Source organism: Aquarana catesbeiana, linkage group LG11 (genome assembly GCF_042186555.1).
Source record: "Aquarana catesbeiana isolate 2022-GZ linkage group LG11, ASM4218655v1, whole genome shotgun sequence".
In the NCBI taxonomy this organism is placed as follows: domain Eukaryota; kingdom Metazoa; phylum Chordata; class Amphibia; order Anura; family Ranidae; genus Aquarana; species Aquarana catesbeiana.
In genome coordinates, this window is record NC_133334.1 from 81626440 (window position 1) to 81645168 (window position 18729).

Sequence of the window (18729 nt, forward strand, 5' to 3'; positions counted from 1 at the left end):
TTTCCAAGATATCATCATCCAGTACAAGAAAATAGATCACAGGAAACAGCAGTGGCTGGGGCTGGCAGGAGTACCATGGCATACGGTGGGGTTTAGGCTTCTGACACTCCCGGAAGTGTGTTAAAGCGTTTGTTAACCCAAAAAAAGACAAACACCCATTCTGTTCCTTTAAAGCATTTATACAGCACAGTGCTTGTGCTGTATAATTTGAACCCCTGTAACACCTAAAAAACCTGGCTGATCCTACCAGTTTCACCCCTCTCCTATGCAAAGAGACCACGATAATCATGGCTGCTGAGCCCCTGACATTGTGGTCTATTTGCATGCCTCCATCAGCCGCAGCCCTGCTATCCTGTGTCTGTCCTCTCTGTGACAGTGCCACCCCCCTCCTCCTGCAGGAATAACATACACATTGGTTCACTATCCGTTCTGTATGCTAATAGAGTGCCCCGATGTCTCCGTGTTTCATTAAATAAATACCTTCACCGTATCTCATGGCAGCTCCCGGCAATCAGGTGACCAGCTGTGTCTCCTCTCTCCTCCTCGCGTCCCACTGACATCAGCGGGAAAACCTGGGCCCCGCCCTCTGCTTCTGCAAGACGGGCAGAGGAGGAACAGCTGGTTACATGAGCGCTGGGAGCCGCTGTGAAATACGGTGAAGGAGGTATTTTTTTAATGAAACACAGAGACAGGGGGGCACTCTATTAGCATACAAAACAGATGCAAATGACCAAAAGTGGGTTAACAACCACTTTAATGGGAGATTCAGATGGCTTTGCTTTTTAATGGAGCAAAGATTCAATGAATGCAGGCTCTAGGAAGGGTAAGTATGAAGTCTTTTCTTTTGCAGGTTGTTTTGGTTTCTAATTTTTATTTTAACCTCTTTCCGCCGGCTGCAGCCCTATGTAAACACAAAACCCTGCCCTGCCTGCTCCCAGCACAGTCACTGGCGGGGTCCGGAAAGTTCCCGATACATACTTGCGTTCGGGAGCTTCCCGATCATGTGACCAATCGCGGCAGCCACATGACCTGAATGCCTCCATTTCCCGGCATCTACAAGTTCTTAAAGGGCCAGGAGGCAGCGTTGGGAAGGGGGTTAATGACAACATCTCTGTAGAGCAGAACTTTGGCCAAAAATAAATAGCCCATGAAAGGATAAAATAACAAAACCAATGTCTCTTGGAGCAATATTTACCATCAATCCAGAGATTTTTTTCTGCAGTACCTTTTTCTACAGCCAAATGTCCTCAGCCTGATTTCAAACATTGAACCCACTTTCTCTGAGCCCAGAGTCTCCTGGACCCACTCCAGCCTGTGACTGGACAGTGAAAGGAGAAGCAGCACAGTGATGAGCTCATATATCTGTCACTCTACTTTCTTCTCTTATCAACGTGCTTCAGAATCAACTGATTGGCTTTCTGCTTCTTCTTCTCACACTTTAGCTCTGCTATACAGGAACTGCAAGGCTGATACGAAGTTAAATTCAGGTTCTGCACTCCTTGTATTTAAAATGATATATAAATGATATATAAATATAAATGATGACAGAGCTGTAATGATATTAGAATTTGCCATTGTTGACATTCTTAAAAGGCTGCATACCTGGCTGCCATACTGCCACTCCGGCATCAATACTTAAAAAGGAGCTCCAGTCATTTTTGTGTTTATTAAAAACCAGCCACTACAAAAACTGTAGCTACTGACTTTTAATAAACAGACAGTCAACTGTCCCAGGATCCAGTGATGTGCTCACCCGAGCCATCTCTTCCCTTGGTCTTCTTGCACTGGCATCTCAACTGTGGGCACCTGGCTGTGACAGCTTGCGGCTTCACAGCCAGGCGCCCACTGTACTGCGCATTGTGAATGGTCCTGCAGTCTTCTAGGGCCTTAAAGGGGAACTTCCCCTTTGGGTGGAAAAATTAAAATCGAATGTGCCCCTTCGCAACTTTAAAAAACAATGGCAAGCTCCTATCCCTAAATGTAAAAAAATTGAAAATGGACATGGGACTTTACATGGAGCATGTCATTGTGGATAATATATATGAATAAATGGATAGGTATACTTAATCTTAATTTGATATAATTTACCCCTGAGGGTGGTCCATGATGTTTTGAGAGCATAATCAAGAAATAATATAACATAATAATATATAGTACAAATGTAATCATAAAGAATTTACATAGTTATAATAGATTTAATGCAAACAATCAATGGATATGATTGAATATATAGATCAATGAAAACTACATATTAAACATACATAAATAATATAATAGATGACAGACAAAAAGTGATAATATTGAAATTCATGATTGGTATAGGCCAAGCTGGGCACCCTTGGTTGACAACTCAACGCGTTTCAATGACATACTCCATACTCCAAGTCCCATGTCCATTTTCTATTTCTTTACAATACATTTAGGGATAGGAGCTTGCCATTGTTATTTAAAGTTGTGAAGGGTCACATTCGATTTAAATTTTTCCAATATACATGAGTGGTAGACACCTGCTTTTCAGTGACCTAATGCACATAATATACAAAATTATCATTATTACATTCTTTCTGTTCCTTTATTCATGATCCTTAGTTGGTGCAGCCTTAGTTATATTTTTATTTTTAGTCTGAGTCTGTTTTTTGAACCATTATCATTAGATATACTTTTCCATCTATCTTAGAGACCCATGTGATCTCCCGGGGATTATCAGTTAGCCAATCCAGCTTATGGGCGGTGGGACTGGATATCCAGCAGTTGCGATGCGCTCAGCTCTCTCCCCAACATCTATCACTTGAGGTGGGCAGGGTTTGACCTCAGCGCATCATGTTCAAACTAGCCCCACCAGCAGCGCCATTAGACGCAGTGAGGCGGGAGCATGTTTGTTTTTCCATCACACGCCGCAGCGGAAATGGGCGGGCACCCAGTGGGGTACCATGTGTCTTAGGTGGGAGGCTCCCTCACCTCTTATATGCTGCTTAGACATTGTTACATGACGCTGGCAGGGAACCCCACAGCCGCTGTGCCCAACTTGGTTTTAAGCATATTTTTTACGCAAGTTTTACTTACACTTTAACACCTGCACTGAGATTACATTATCCTGTCTTCCGGCTCTATTCTTGACATTTTCCAGATGATTACGGTCTCCTAATTTTCCCATCTGAGGATTTGTTTGAGACATATTATACAGGTCTAGAATTTGACCTAGAGAAATGCAAAAAATAATCTTGCCCAAACACTAGCAAATCATCTATTTACACTGTATAAGAAAAGTTCTATAACATTAATAACACTAGTTTCTTACACTAGAACAATTCACAGATTGCAGCCAACAATGTTTAATAAAAGAACCCCAGCTGATGTCCAATGGGATGAAACGCGTTGATGATGCTCTTGAGGTCATTGCAATCCTTTCTGATCTATCTCTGGATCATTTAGCGCTATTCAAGTGGATTTTTGTAAGCGTACATCTGTTTTTACAATAAAACTAATTTTATACAGTTTTATACTATGTGTGGTCATTTATTCCCTATATATATGTCCGGAAGCGGCTTTTCCTGTTGATGTCTGCTGTGCATTGGGAGTCTGTTCGTTTAAAATGGAACTTATCCATCTAATCAGTGATGGGGTGATCATATACCATCTATCTGATACAGCTGGTCATGGTTGAGGTATTACCTCACATATGCTTGTTTTACTCAATACACACTAGTATATGAGTCCACATCCTCTGGGTAAGTGTGCCCATTTTACTCTAAGGTGGTGGATCGCACATAAAGGGAGAAGTGTTTTATTCTACTGTGCCCTCACATGGGTGCCTTCACTTTCACTTCAAGGATTTAAATTTCATGGTGGACTATCTTTTTACTTTTTCATTGAACGTTTATGCATTTATGAACTTTGGGTGTCATTATTCATAGCACTGTTTTTCATCACTTCAGTTTTTGTTGATGGACTTTACATTTTGGAATTTTATATGTATTATACCAGCTTAATGACCTGTCACATTAGTTGATTTCAATACTTGTCGATTGCAATTATCATTCCCTCACATTCATACACACTGAACTATTATTTATTGTTTAAATGTTTACTAAAAGCTAGCAAAGTGAGCAAAGGTATTTTTATGCACAATTTCTAAAATCAACACCACCAGAAAGAATCTTAAAACATGCTCAACACCATACTATATATTGAATTACCATCAAAGTCATTTAATACTTTTAAATATTCTCTGGAAAGGCATACCAAGAAACTGGAAAAAAGTAACGATGATGCAAGTGATTGTATTAAAAAAGCATTTTGCATTGTTGATCCTGCTTGGACATGTCCATTTCATTGAATGCATTCAGCCACGTTTCGTTTACAGGCATTTTTAATTTTTGGCTATTTTGGAAAAAATTTTTTAGACGCCGGTTTCTAGCTGTCAAGTTAAATCGTTCAGGAGAGGTTGAACAACGTCCCATGTACACAAAGCCTTAAGCTTTGACCAGTGATAATGGACGACTGTTGCATTTAATAACATTTAGGTATGACTTTCCTGCAACTTTTGAGTTAACATTGAAGTCTACGGCCCTCAAGTTACATTAAAGTTTGACCAAAGTAGTGCATGAACCGCGGGAAAACGCGCAATAACGCTAATGTAAAAACGTGGCTACACACAAAAAAATTGCGTTTTTAGCGCTGCTGTAGCGCTGGCATTTTTAAAACGTCCTGTGTGCATGAGCCCTTTACAGAGGCCAAGATAGCAGCTACCGTGGCTAAAAATGACAGGGGGGTTTACTTCCACTTTAATAACTACTGACATAATTATATTGTAGTAAAGTACTTTGGGTCTTTAGCACTCCTTGTAACAAATATTGCTGCTCTCTGCAGCTGAGCCTTTTTGTTTCAGTAGAGATAATTCATTATGTAGTCTTGTTGCCTTTTATTACCTGTTAAAATAAATACATATCGTCAAAAAAGTCATAAATAGATAAAAAAGAAATCTCCTGAAATCTTATGTTTTATAGCAATTTATTATAATAAATATATATAATCAACATATGGGGGGGTTATTTATGAAAGGCAAATCCACTTTGCACTACAAGTGCAAAGTGCACTTGAAATTGCACTGAAAGTGCACTTGGAAGTGCAGTTGCTGTAGATCCGAGGGGGACATGCAAGGAAAATAAAGAACAGCATTTTAGCTTGCACATGATTGGATGATAAAATCAGAAGAGCTTCCCCTCATTTCAGATCTTCCCCTCAGATTTACAGCGACTGCACTTCCAAGTGCACTTTGAACTTGCAGTTTGCACTTGTAGTGTAAAGTGGATTTGCCTTTCATAAATAACCCTCATGGTGTGCTGTGGTGCCATTATTTTTATTAGTGCACCAATGTATCTTCAGAATGTACTTCTGCTGCAAGAAAAATGCAGAACGTCATAATTTTCATGAGTTGCATTAGCACTTTATCGCTTTTCATATAATGGTTGCTTTTCATATGACATTTGGTTGTCAAACCTACATTTCCAGGAACAGCGCACCTTTTTTGCACCATTTTTAGGATTTATAGGTTGCAGCAGTTCACAATTTTTTTAAGCAGGTCAGCGCAAAACATGCATTTTTTATTTTTGATGTTAGTAATCATGACAGATTATATATGGTGATATTACTCAGTAACAGATTACATACCATGACACTGATAAATATGACAGTCATTTAATGTGCAGTCACATTACTCAGAGTGGCAATTGGTGAACTTTTATATATTGGCAACTTATCTATTTAGTGTTCTCCTGATAAAATGTGAGCAGGAATATGATCATTTTAAATGTTGTAATCAAATATACACAGAAATCTTCATACCTGGGTGAAACTGCGATAACCTTTACAGTTTAATATCTATTTAAAAAAATGACAGGGATGCTGGATAAATAAATGAAAGGTCTAAGTCAGCCTATGCCTGGTATAGCTAATTCAGCATATGTAATGACTGAGAATGAATGCCTCAGTTACCTTTTGATATCCAAGTCACTTGGTATTTCAGATGAGCTTATATCTGGTCCCATACGCTGTAAAAATAAATAAAAATATGAGCAAACTACTATTGTAGGGTGAAGCCTTCATGTTCCTACGCTAAACACTGCATTGGTTAGTAACTAAACAATGGTCCAAACACAAGGTGTCAAAGGTGAACTCTAGGAAGATGTAAAAAAAAAATTAAACGTTTGTTTATTAACGTTTTGTAGTCCTCTGAAGAGCAACACTGGCAGTAAGTCTTTGTTAAAGGTAAGCTGGTTTGTTATCACTGGTCCTGTGAGTTGGATGAGGGCTGGCCACCTACTCGGTTGAATAGGAGCTAGGCATGTGTGTGACAGACCAAGATGGTGGTGACTTAAGCCCATGTTGCACTACCCAAGCACAATATCCATGATATCTGTTTACATCTCACTTAACCGCCAACAGTACAGACACAGATTTGACCACAATCACTCATACCTCTTAAACAAACATGGGCCTGACTTTAAAAATCAAACCCAAGCTGTATTTGGATTGCTTTATAGTGTTTAAATGGAATTCGCACACTCATACCAAGCAGGACACAATATAAGGAAAGCGAGATAGATGCAAATGGAATTTTGTTAAGAAATGTATCTAGAGGGCCTCTGCATTATATTCCACACCACGGGCTTTGGTCAAATACTACACGTTTGAATATTTCAGCTTTTTGGTAAGAAAAGGGCACTAGCCATGAATGCCCACTGCCCCTATACTATTTGTACTAGCCATGGATCCCTTGGCAATCTATATGCACCATAATAAGGCACATCCATGGCACTGAACTGGCAGCAATAGAAAATAAACTGTCTTTATTCGTAGATTATATGCTCCTGAGCACTACATATCTTTGCCATGCATTTTTGCATTTGCTGTCTTCTCGAACTTAAGATCAATCAAAATCCTTAGCAATGGCCATGTCCCATGTCCTTCAAACCACACACACAAGCTACATACTAAAATTAACTTTATCTGTACAAGCGCACTCCCTTACCTGGGTATATTTCTCACCCCCTCGTCATACTATTAAGGGGTTAAAGGGAGTGGAACACCTCTCTAGGTTTGCAAACAGGTCGGGCCTCCACGTTAATCCCTCCAAACAACTGTTATGAATGTTTCACTTCCAACCTCAACAGTAAAGTTACTGTTCCTGTTCAGCTGGTCACCTTCTCTCTGGTATCTAGACATAACTCTCGCACCTACTTACTCTTGTCTGTATCAAGCCAATTTACCTCCTTTGCATCTTAGATCATGTTTAACTTCGTGGAACCATACCCATATATCCTGGTTTGGATGCATGCATGCTATGAAGATGACCTACCTCCCTAAGTTGCTCCATCTGCTCTTTGTTCTACCAATCCAGATACCCTCTTATGTTTTTCACATACTACGAAGTCAAATTCTGAAATTTATTTAGGGCCCAACTAATCCATGAACAAGCAAGAATACGCTATACAAATCTAACATTTGCGGGGGTCTGAGTGTGCCTAATGTACACTACTATTACAAAGCAGCACAAAGGACTCTGTTGATTTAACTCTTAAGCCAATAAGGACTTGACATTGCAGGATTTCCTAGACATGGTAGAGGTATGCCCTGTCCCCCTAGCCTCTCTTTTATGGATTCTACTTCCCCTGCGCCCTAAGCTTCTCAACCTGTTCCTGACACATGCCTTGCGGGTGTGGGACTCAGTAAAATGCTCAGCGGGGTTAATATCGCCACACCTTCCTCTACTAAATATTTTTGACTGTCCACTATTCCCTTAAGGTATGACCGATAAATCTGCGTTTAGGTTGTAGATTTCCCATGGTTATACAACAGTCTATTCCATGTTGCCTATTCACAGGGTCCACTCGTTTGATCACATCAGAGACTTGCACCAAGCCTCAGCGAAATAATTTTTCTGCTATATACAATTACTGCAGAATATTTACCAAAAGGTCATGTCTCCCCTATGACTCTTAGGACGTACAAATCCCTCTTCATAACTATTCCTACTACTAAAGGGGTCCTTTCCTTATACTTTTCTACATTGGGCAATGCCTTTACTGGTGCGGCCACTTATTGCACTTGTTGGGGAAAAGACCTCACAAATCCCCCTTCTCTTAAAAAAAACTGGACGACTATCTGGCAAGCGACATCCAAGAGTTTCCGGAGTGTCCAGGCCTTGGAAAATTCCTACAAGGTATTGTCTTAGTGCTACTTTACCCCGACGTGAACAGCCAAAAGTATCCCAAACTCCCCATCGTCCTGCTTCCGCGGTTGTCAAGAGCGTGATATGTTACATATCTGGTGGACCTTCCCAAAGTCACATTGCTTATGGATTTGAGATTTGATCAATTCAAATGCTACAAATTAATGTCCGTAGAGATCCATGGGAAGCTCTTCATCACAGACCAATAAAGGACATCCTGCGGCAGAGCTGTACTTTTTCACACACGTTTTTACAGCCACTAAACACAGACTATCGCACATGCATGGAAGTCCCCTTCCCTCAATTTTGAGGAGGTAAAGTCTAGAGTTCAAGGAACGCCTGTGAATGAAGTGTGACAGTTGACTGTGGTCCTGGAAGAAAAGCATTACCAATTCCTCTCGATATGGCAGCCTCCGCCTCGGCTGTACTATTTTCCCCCTTTGCCACACACTTCACGCTTGGTCCAACTTTAAAACGCACAAGGATGTGTTCTCCCCTTCCTCCCACCACCATCTTTAGGTACTTCTTTGGTTTCTTCATTTATGTTTTCCTCTGCCCCCACTCCTTTTTTTCTTTCTTCTTCTGGTCTGTAACGCTTACTACTTGCTTGTTCCCTTATCTTCCTCTCCAGTTTTGTACCATCTAAAGCCCCATACACACGATCAGAATATCGTACAAAAAATACTGTTTTCGAAGCGATCTCACGATAATCTGATCGTTAGTACACAGCTGTCATCTGAAATTTTCCGAAGGGACAAACAAAATTTTTCTCGTACAATACCAGATCGTACGTTTTTCGTTTATTCAGTACAGTTTTTTGTCCGAAAATACAAATACAATACTACACATTACATTACATCACTTCCAAAATGTAATTCTGTCGTATGAGAATTCTCGTACTTTAGTAACATATTCGTTTGATATGGAGATTAGCATCTGAAACAAACATGGACGATCATTCGTCCGATAATCTCATCTTGTGTATTAGACTTAAGCATTGCTAAAGTTTCAAACTGAGAATTACCTATTTGCCTATTCATTACATTCTTATAAGGCTAGGCCACACAATCATCCAGATATATATCGATATGTGGAATTTTGTACAACACTTTATTATGTTGCTCATTGAACACCTTGCACCCTTGCCCTAGTGGGCTAGCTATTTTTTATACTCTGAATCTGTACTCTTCAAATGCATATTGAGTCGAACCTGTGCAAGCTTTTACCAAGGCATGATTGTTTGTCGAGGTACACCCCGTATCTTGTATTTTTTAACTCTGTGATTGTTTAATTCTGTCCATAAACCTTTTTTGTATCCCCATATATGACACACTATATAAATGCAACTTCCTGGCCCTCTTCAGCAAAATACACAACTTGGGAGCAATTTCAACATCTCTTCACTGGGGTGACTAAATGCTGTAGCTACTCTATCACATCAGAATTCTTCTAGTAGCTGTTTCTATTCAGGAAAACTCCCAGTTAGATTCTGATTGGGAAAACATCTGGATAAATATTTCTACAAAATGTATATAAAGGGTTCTTTGGATGCAACCTGACCCTCAGCCCAAAAAGCAAAATATGTAACCTGTTGCTCTCTGCATTGCTTTCCACTACTGCTGCTCCAAAGGGGCCAAGATCCATTTCTGGTAGTCCTACCCGCAGGCAAACATCCTCTGGATCAAGATGTCTATTACAGGTATGTGACAACAGTTGATAAGGTTATAGATTATATAACCTTATCAACTGCTGTCACATACCTGGTGGGGACAGAGCTAAAGAGGGGGCTTCTCTTGCATCGCTTGTCCAACAACCCTGGTAGTGGTGACAGGGTATGTGAGTACTGATGTTGCAGGCTGCACCTGATCAGATGAAGAGGATGAAACCAGGTTACAAGCCAAGATCAGCAACAGCCGAGCAGTGAGGCACAGGAACATAAAGCTGGGGCAGTGTCAGGATACAGGCTGGGATCAGTTAACAGGCAGGCAGCTTGGTACAAAATCAGAAGGCAGAGAGAAGGGTCCAAAACACAGGCTGAAGTCACAACAGGCAGACAAGGATCCAAAGACAGGTCAATGGCAAGCTGGATCATACACTGGAAGGCAGAAGTAGCAGGTCAGGTCCCAGGTAAACCAGAACCAAGTTGAAGACCATTCAACAATCTGTCCATGTCACACTCCAGCTTACATAGGACAGTTGGCACCAATATCAGTGCTGAGCATACATGTGAATCTACAATCACGCTGCTTAGCGTGCACGGCAAAATATATGTGCATGTGTGCTAATATATGTCTGGTATTGACCTTAAGTAGAGAAATATGTTCATGCCCCTCCACTGGTCTTCTCGAATTGGAACACACTGGACCTTCTCTACACCTCCACCACAACTTGAGAAAAGTCCCATCCGAGACACTTTGGTTAATAGGCCAATCCAAGGAATTCCTTGTAAACATACAAAACTAGTCCAAGGTATTCCTTTTAAACATACCAAACTAATCTCTTTCTTCTTTGCAGCGAGACTAAACAAATGATAGCTAGTTCCAGAAAATACCCGACCCGAATTTTGCAGTCAAGTCAAAAACGAAATAAATGGAACCATGATAAATGGAAAAGTAACAGAATTCACATAACCTATTCTTTGAAATATGGATTCTTTGGCTTACCAATATACAGACCAATTTGACCTCCTCTACCCACCACTCTATATACAGTATATAATACTACCAGGACGAATATCCTGAGAGAGATGGGACAACAACCCCCCCTCCCCTTTTTTACCCTTTCCTTTTATCTATCTTTACAATTACTCTTCCTAATCTATGATCTTTCACCTTTCCGCAAATTGTAGAAGAAATTGAATGCAAATCCACTGGGCACACATTAGCTTCTAGAATATTGCATTTCTATAAACAAATTCCCCACTGCTTTCAAACATAAAATCACCAAAACTAGTATTCCTTCAAATTGTATCTGTATCAAACGTATTTCAATGCTCTGTATTATCACCTGGTCCGCTGTATTCTCTTTGGACTCTAATGCATTGTAATGTTTTCATATTCTTAGCTAAACAATACAAATTTTTTAAACACATAAAAAATGAACCATGTTTATACATAAAGCAGTAAAAAACAATCACAGTGTCGTACTACAAAGCAGGAAGCTGAGCCTGCATATGTAATAAGTAAATATGGCTGCCCCATGTACATATCCTATCACAAATTGTTTACGGAGACAACATTTTTGAAATCATTGGCACACACACTGATTAAATCACTTACATTATGCTGTCCTCTATTTTTTAAATGTATAGCTAAAAAACATTAAACATACAAGAACATACTAGTCACTCTGTCCACCGATGAAGACCAGAAGACAGCACAGGCTGCAACTATGGAAAACAAAGAAACACAAGTCACTCCATCAACCACTGAGGACCAAAAGACTACAGAAGCCACAACTATGGAGGACAAAGAAACGCATGTCACTCCATCCACCAATGAGGACTCAACTATGGAGGACAAAGACATACAAGTCACTCCATCTACCGATGAAGACAAGAAGACAGCACAGGCTGCAACTCTGGAGGACAAAGAAACACCAGTCACTCCATTAAACAATGAGGAACAGAAGACTGCAGAGGCCAGAACTATGGGGGACTAAGACATACAAGTCACTCCATCAACTACTGAGGAGGTGAAAACAACAAAAGCTGCAACCGTGGATGACAAGGAAACTTCAGTCGCTCCATCTACCAAGGATAAAAAAATCCAGGTCAGTCAATCCACTGAGGACAAGCAAGTTCAAGCCAATTCATCAAGCGAGTATAAGCAAACTGAAGTCTCTCCACCAATGAGAACAAAACTGAGGATGGTCCATCCACCAAGGACAACAAAACTGAAGACAGATCATCCACTGAGGACAATACTGCAGTCAGTCCATCCGCCGACAACAAAACTAAAGATTGCCCATCCACCAAAGACATCAAAATTGAAACCAGTCCCATTCACAGAGGACAAGAAAACAGAAAGAAATAAAATTTAAAAAAACGCCAAGGGTTCAATTTATTAACCTTCACCCAAGATTCATTCTAAAATGAAAAGAAAGGATTCCATTAGAAAAGTGTGTGAAACCATTAATGAAAAAAGACCCCTAAATCTTTAGCTTTTGATAAAATGTCAAATTCACCATGGAGACTAAAAGTGGCCATACACTAGTAGATTTTCGAATGAACATTCGTATGAAATTTTTTACTGTATCCTATGACTTGATGAATGTCATTCAAAAGTACTTCAAGATTTTGTTTGCGTTTACCATTCGATTTTGGAGTTAATGGATTTTCCCAAACAAAAACCACATCCACTGTTCGTTTGAGAGGCATTTTCCATTCTGTTTCTTTAAGTTTTCTTCTCCTGACATTTGAAAATGAATGTTGATTTGACCCCATTGATTTGAATAAATGTTCTTCAAATAAAAAACTTTTGAATGATATTCTACTAGTGTATGACCAGCCTAACTCTGAAGGAGGGAGATGAATTAAAAGCTTTTTCCCCCTAAGGTGGAAAAAAGGTGCAAAATACCCACCATTAGTCTGACAAACAGCTTCTCCCAGTTCTTGTAATGTTGTGATTCAGAGTCTCTGTGCAACTGAGGAGACAATAAGTAGATAAATCAGTATATCTGAAGCCTACCTCTTACATTACTGCAAAAAAGTGATCAATACTCAGAAAATTTCTGATTAACAGCACATTTGACTGTATAAGAAAAATTTGCATTCTAAAATCCTATTCACATGTTTTTGCTTGTTTGTTTTATAAAAACACATTATTTTGCATGCTATATTGGAAATATGTTCACCTACGTGCCCACAATTGCCATCCCACATTGTGATGCAACATACTTTAATGTTTAAAAAAAAACAAAAAAAAACCTTTACATTTTATTTGCAGTCATCGTGTATAGTTATATTCTTACTTACAAGCAAGGTAAAAGTACTCTGTAGATAAGATTTCCCAGAATACTCACATAGCACATAGTCAAATTAGCCTAATACAGGGAACGTGGCATTCTCATCAGTGTTTATATCGCTGCACTGAATGTTTAATTCTGGTTGCACATCTACAGGAATATCACAGTACTGTGACTGATAATAAGTCATTTTCGGAAAGCAGAATCTCCAAGTGGTATGGCACTAGAATGGCCTACTTCATTTCCTTTATAAGGCTCAGTTCACACTGCCGTGACTTGGGATCCAACTTGTAAGAACCCAAGTTCGTGACATGTGAAATCTCATATTAGTCAATGAGAGCTATCTTAATTAGCACTACTGAAGTCGCTCCAACTTTAGAAAAGGTTCCTGTACTACTTCAAGGTGACTTCTATCCGATTTATGCCCATAGACTTTGATGGATGTTGCTTCCAAGTTGGATACTCATCTTAACTGATGTGATTCAGATTCAACATTACAGGAAGTTTACACAGGCATTCCCTGAAGTTACTTCAAAGTCGTGCCGAAGTCACGCCAAAGTCCCTTTGTGACTTTCAGGACGTGGCAGTGTGAACCGAGCCTAAAAGAAGCAGGTAAGGTTTTGACATGTTTTTTGCCAACATCCTTGTTATGTGTATAGATGACCTTGCAGGGGATCTTGTTTTGTCATCAAAACTGGAGTTCTTTAAAGGAGCCTGTCAGGAAAGAAATATGGGAGCTGCCATTGCTGACTTGTCCTAAAGGTACAGCTTCCAGTGCTCTTATTGTTACTATGGCATGATTCACTTAATTTAAATAATTTATGTATAAGTCACTGGTTGCATGCTTGTTTTGGGTCACTGGCTCTGTGAGGCAAGGATAAGAATGATAGCCCCAGAACATGAGCCTTCCAAGAGTTACCAAAGTGTAAATGTTGGGTCTCCGTTGAGGTCTGATGACTACAGGTACAGCGTGCTTCACACATAGCAACCACTGTTTGAGAACGCTTTGGTCTCATGCACACTTGAGCTAAAAAATGCTGCTTTTACATGCATTAGAGCTTTTTTTCTGCCTCTAAATGCCCCTCTACATTAATCTATGTGTCCATGCACATATAGGAGTTTAGCAGCAGGGGCAGTTAGAGGCAGAAAAAAAATCACTTGTGCATTCTGGAAATAAGCTTTTTGAGCATAAAAAATGCTCAAATGCACCTAAACACACCTTAACACTAGGCGCGTGGAGGTGTGTTCCCGTGTTATTGTATTCTAATCGCAAGAATTCTGGACAATAGAATGTATTAACGTCATATGTCATTACACACATACAAAAACTGAGCTTTTATCGCATTTTGGCTTCTACATAACTCCGGTAGGGGAAAAAAGTGTCAATAGAATACAGTGTGCATGAAGCCTTTACATGTATCACTAGCACTTGGGTGCTCTAGGACTTGAGCACCAAAGCTGGAAGCACTGGATTATCAGACCTCCATAAGAAACCATTTCCCAATAATAGTGATTCAAGGACTAGAGTAGCTGGGGTGGATAGCTATAATCATTGCCAGGAGTGACAAAAGTCAAGAATCTATGCCAGAGTTTCTGAACCTTTTCAACACAGAAGCCTTGATTTAACTTTCTGGTCTCATGGAAGCCCTGCTAAAAATAAGATCTGGCGTGTGGTGGCAGTTCGTGGACCAAAGCATCCCGAGGAGCTGGCCAGGGGTTTCTGGTAAAGCTCAGATTATCCACCAAAAAGAAAAGCCCCTATAGTGTAGTAGATTAGTTCAAAAACAAGATTGCAGTGCTTTCACAATAAAAAGAAAAAAGGTCAAAATGCACTTACAACTGTTGAGGCTGTGGTCACCCAACTATGAGGGAACATGCGGCCTTCCTAGTGCGTGAGTGGAGAAAACCTGTCTCTATGCAGGGTCGGTGTGGTCACTTTCTATGCCTCGGCATTCCCATCCTGGGTGCTCTAAGGGGGTTCTCAGGTGGGTGAACCAAGTAGTCAGCACAAAAAGGGCCAGTAGGTAGTTTGATTATAACTTACTCATGATACATTCGTGTGATAGTCAGTGAGAAGCATGCTCCTTTACACTTGTGGACATTGGGAATACTGTAATTACCCCTTACAGTTAGCTAAAAAAGATCAATGGTGTCAATGAGAACTTATCTGTGAGGTGGAAATTGCTCAAGGAACCCCTAGCAACCTCTGGTGGAGCCTTAGGGTTCCACAGAACCCTGGTTGAAAAACCCTGGTCTAAGCTGTAAGGTTAGGAAGGGGCATAATCAATACCAAAAACCAAGGTCAAGGCAGGAGGTACTCAAGCAGTAGGAGTCAGGGTCAGGATAACAGTATAGGCAGGTATCAGAGATTAGACAGAGAACAGCCAAAAGCCAGGAGTGAGAACAAACTGGTAGAGTAAAGGGACTGAAACTAGGCTATGACTGGGGAACTAGTAGAGCTTTAGGGACACAGCATAACAAGAGCAAGGACTAAAACTGAGACCAGAATACTTGATGGACACAAAAGTATCAGGGACATCTATCCTAGCTAAATGCTTTAATGGGCAACTGGAGCACAGAGAATATAGAGCAATTGGAAGACATGCCACACCTGTGCAAGTGCGCAGCCTACCTTATCAGATAAATGGGCATTTGAACTTGCACCAGAACACAGGATAGAGACCTGGAGTGTAGTGGGCCATGCTTAACTGCAGTAAAAGGAATAAACACAAAGGCAGAGGTACACAGACAGTGGGGCCCATGGAGGACAGAAGGAACAGCAGCAAGTGCAAAAGTGGACACAGTGAGCAGAGCACAAGTAAGTTCCTGATTTATACTGTCTATCCTGACAGCTTACCTTCAAATAGTAACACCTCCAACTATAAGCATGCCAAATAAAGCAATTCAGTCCCACAAAGAACCTGATTTATTTGCTTATTAATAAAGGAAAAAGTATCAGTGATATTGCCACCAAAATATGATTTTCCTTTTTTTCTCAATGCAGGCTGAAGGAGTAAAGCAAAACACCTCACTGGCTGCTATGGTCAAATGTCCTACTCTATTTACTTTACTTTTTAGAGGATTTAATCCTGGGGCCCAAATCGCAACATACAGAGATCAATCAAAGCATTATATTGTATAATTTAGCAGTCATTTCTAAGTCATAGGTCATAACAACTACAAGCTTGTCTTTATCTTTCCAACTTACCTGGGTTTCCAAATGCTGTATCCGTTGAAGAGCCAAAGAGAGGAGCCTCTGAAGCCTGTCAACAATAGACAGAAAAATGTAGCATATGGCATAAACTGGGACTAAAGTATTTTTTTTTTCCTAAATGAGATAAACATGACAAAGCTTGCATGTATGGGATGTTCTTTTAAAGGGGCTTCCACTGTGGAGGGGGAAGAAAGGCTTCTGTGGCTTTTCCTCTGTGAGTCTCTCGCCCTGGCTGTATGTGTGACATTCTGAGCGGCTGCACATAGACTCGGAGTACAGAACAGGAGCGTGTATGTATTAGAGACTCGTACAGGATTCCATAGATCCTGCCAGCACAGTCAAAGGGTATCAAGCAGCATGGCCAGAGGACAATTAAAAAACATCAAATACATATGAGTTTAATTTTTATTTGATTTAGATGGAAAAAACTGACTTTAATGCAGCTCAGCGAAGCTGGCCCCCCTACAATCAGCACAAATAAAAACTCAAGTGTGTTTCTTTAGTGCTACGTTTGTGCTGTTTTGTGCCGTAAAAATTTACATTTGTGCTGCTTTTATTTTTAAGATATTAGCAATTGTTTTTTCCAGACTATGACATCACCTAGCCCCCCTACAACGCCCAAATGACACAAAACTGGTCTCATTGGTTAGTGCTACGTTTGTGCTGTTTTGTGCTGCTAAAAATTCCGTTCTATCTTTTATCGTTTTTGCGTTATTAATGATCTATTAAAGGTCACCAAAGGTCAGTCAGCCCCCCTACAACGCCCAAATGACACAAAACTGGTCTCGTTGGTTAGTGCTACGTTTGTGCTGCTAAAATTTTTATTTGTGCTGTTATGGTTTTTAAGTTATAACAGTTTATTTTTTTTTCAAACCCCACTCACTTTGCCCACCCTACAATCAGCACAAATAAAAACTCAAGTGTGTTTCTTTAGTGCTACATTTGTGCTGTTTTGTGCTGCTAAAAATTCCGTTCTACCTGTTATCGTTTTTGCGTTATTAATGATTTATTAAAGGTCACCAAAAGTCAGTCAGCCCCCCTACAACACCCAAATGACACAAAACTGGTCTCGTTGGTTAGTGCTACGTTTGTGCTGTTTTGTGCTGCTAAAAATTCTGTTCTATCTTTTATCGTTTTTGCGTTATTAATGATTTATTAAAGGTCACCAAAGGTCAGTCAGCCCCCCTACAACGCCCAAATGACACAAAACTGGTCTCGTTGGTTAGTGCTACGTTTGTGCTGCTAAAAATTCCGTTCTATCTTTTATCGTTTTTGCGTTATTAATGATTTAGTAAAGGTCACCAAAGGTCAGTCAGCCCCCCTACAACGCCCAAATGACACAAAACTGGTCTCGTTGGTTAGTGCTACGTTTGTGCTGTTTTGTGCTGCTAAAAATTCCGTTCTATCTTTTATCGTTTTTGCGTTATTAATGATTTATTAAAGGTCACCAAAGGTCAGTCAGCCCCCCTACAACGCCCAAATGACACGAAACTGGTCTCGTTGGTTAGTGCTACGTTTGTGCTGGTTTGTGCTGCTAAAATTTTTATTTGTGCTGTTATGGTTTTTAAGTTATAACAGTTTTTTTCTTTTTTCAAACCCCACTCACTTTGCCCACCCTACAATCAGCACAAATAAAAACTCAAGTGTGATTCTTTAGTGCTACATTTGTGCTGTTTAAATTTCCGTTCTACCTTTTATCGTTTTTGCGTTATTAATGATTTATTAAAGGTCACCAAAGGTCAGTCAGCCCCCCTACAATGCCCAAATGACACAAAACTGGTCTCGTTGGTTAGTGCTACGTTTGTGCTGTTTTGTGCTGCTAACATTTCCGTTCTATCTATTATCGTTTTTGCGTTATTAATGATTTATTAAACGTCACCAAAGGTCACTCAGCCCCCCTATAATGCCCAAATGACACAAAACTGGTCTCGTTGGTTAGTGCTACGTTTGTGCTGTTTTGTGCTGCTAAAATTTCCGTTCTATCTTTTATCGTTTTCTCGTTATTAATGATTTATTAAAGGTCACCAAAGGTCAGTCAGCCCCCCAACAATGCCCAAATTACACGAAACTGGTCTCGTTGGTTAGTGCTACGTTTGTGCTGGTTTGTGCTGCTAAAATTTTTATTTGTGCTGTTATGGTTTTTAAGTTATAACAGTTATTTTTTTCAAACCCCACTCACTTTGCCCACCCTACAATCAGCACAAATAAAAACTCAAGTGTGTTTCTTTAGTGCTACATTTGTGCTGTTTTGTGCTGCTAAAATTTCTGTCCTACCTTTTATCGTTTTTGCGTTATTAATGATTTATTAAAGGTCACCAAA

The 18729-nt window shown here is 40.0% G+C and overlaps 1 protein-coding gene across 1 annotated transcript in view; it reads right to left on the bottom strand.

The window, feature by feature from the left end:
- Nucleotides 1-4187: 4187 nt before the first annotated feature.
- Nucleotides 4188-18729, bottom strand: part of LOC141112122 (uncharacterized) — a 47657-nt gene continuing 33115 nt past the window's right edge. The window contains exons 6-9 of the mRNA XM_073604594.1: nt 16404-16458; nt 12812-12874; nt 5995-6050; nt 4188-4928 (exon numbers count right to left, since the gene is read on the bottom strand). Coding sequence (XP_073460695.1) covers nt 4925-4928; nt 5995-6050; nt 12812-12874; nt 16404-16458 — 178 coding nt within the window. The 3' untranslated portion in view covers nt 4188-4924. The remainder of the gene's footprint in view (nt 4929-5994; nt 6051-12811; nt 12875-16403; nt 16459-18729) is intronic.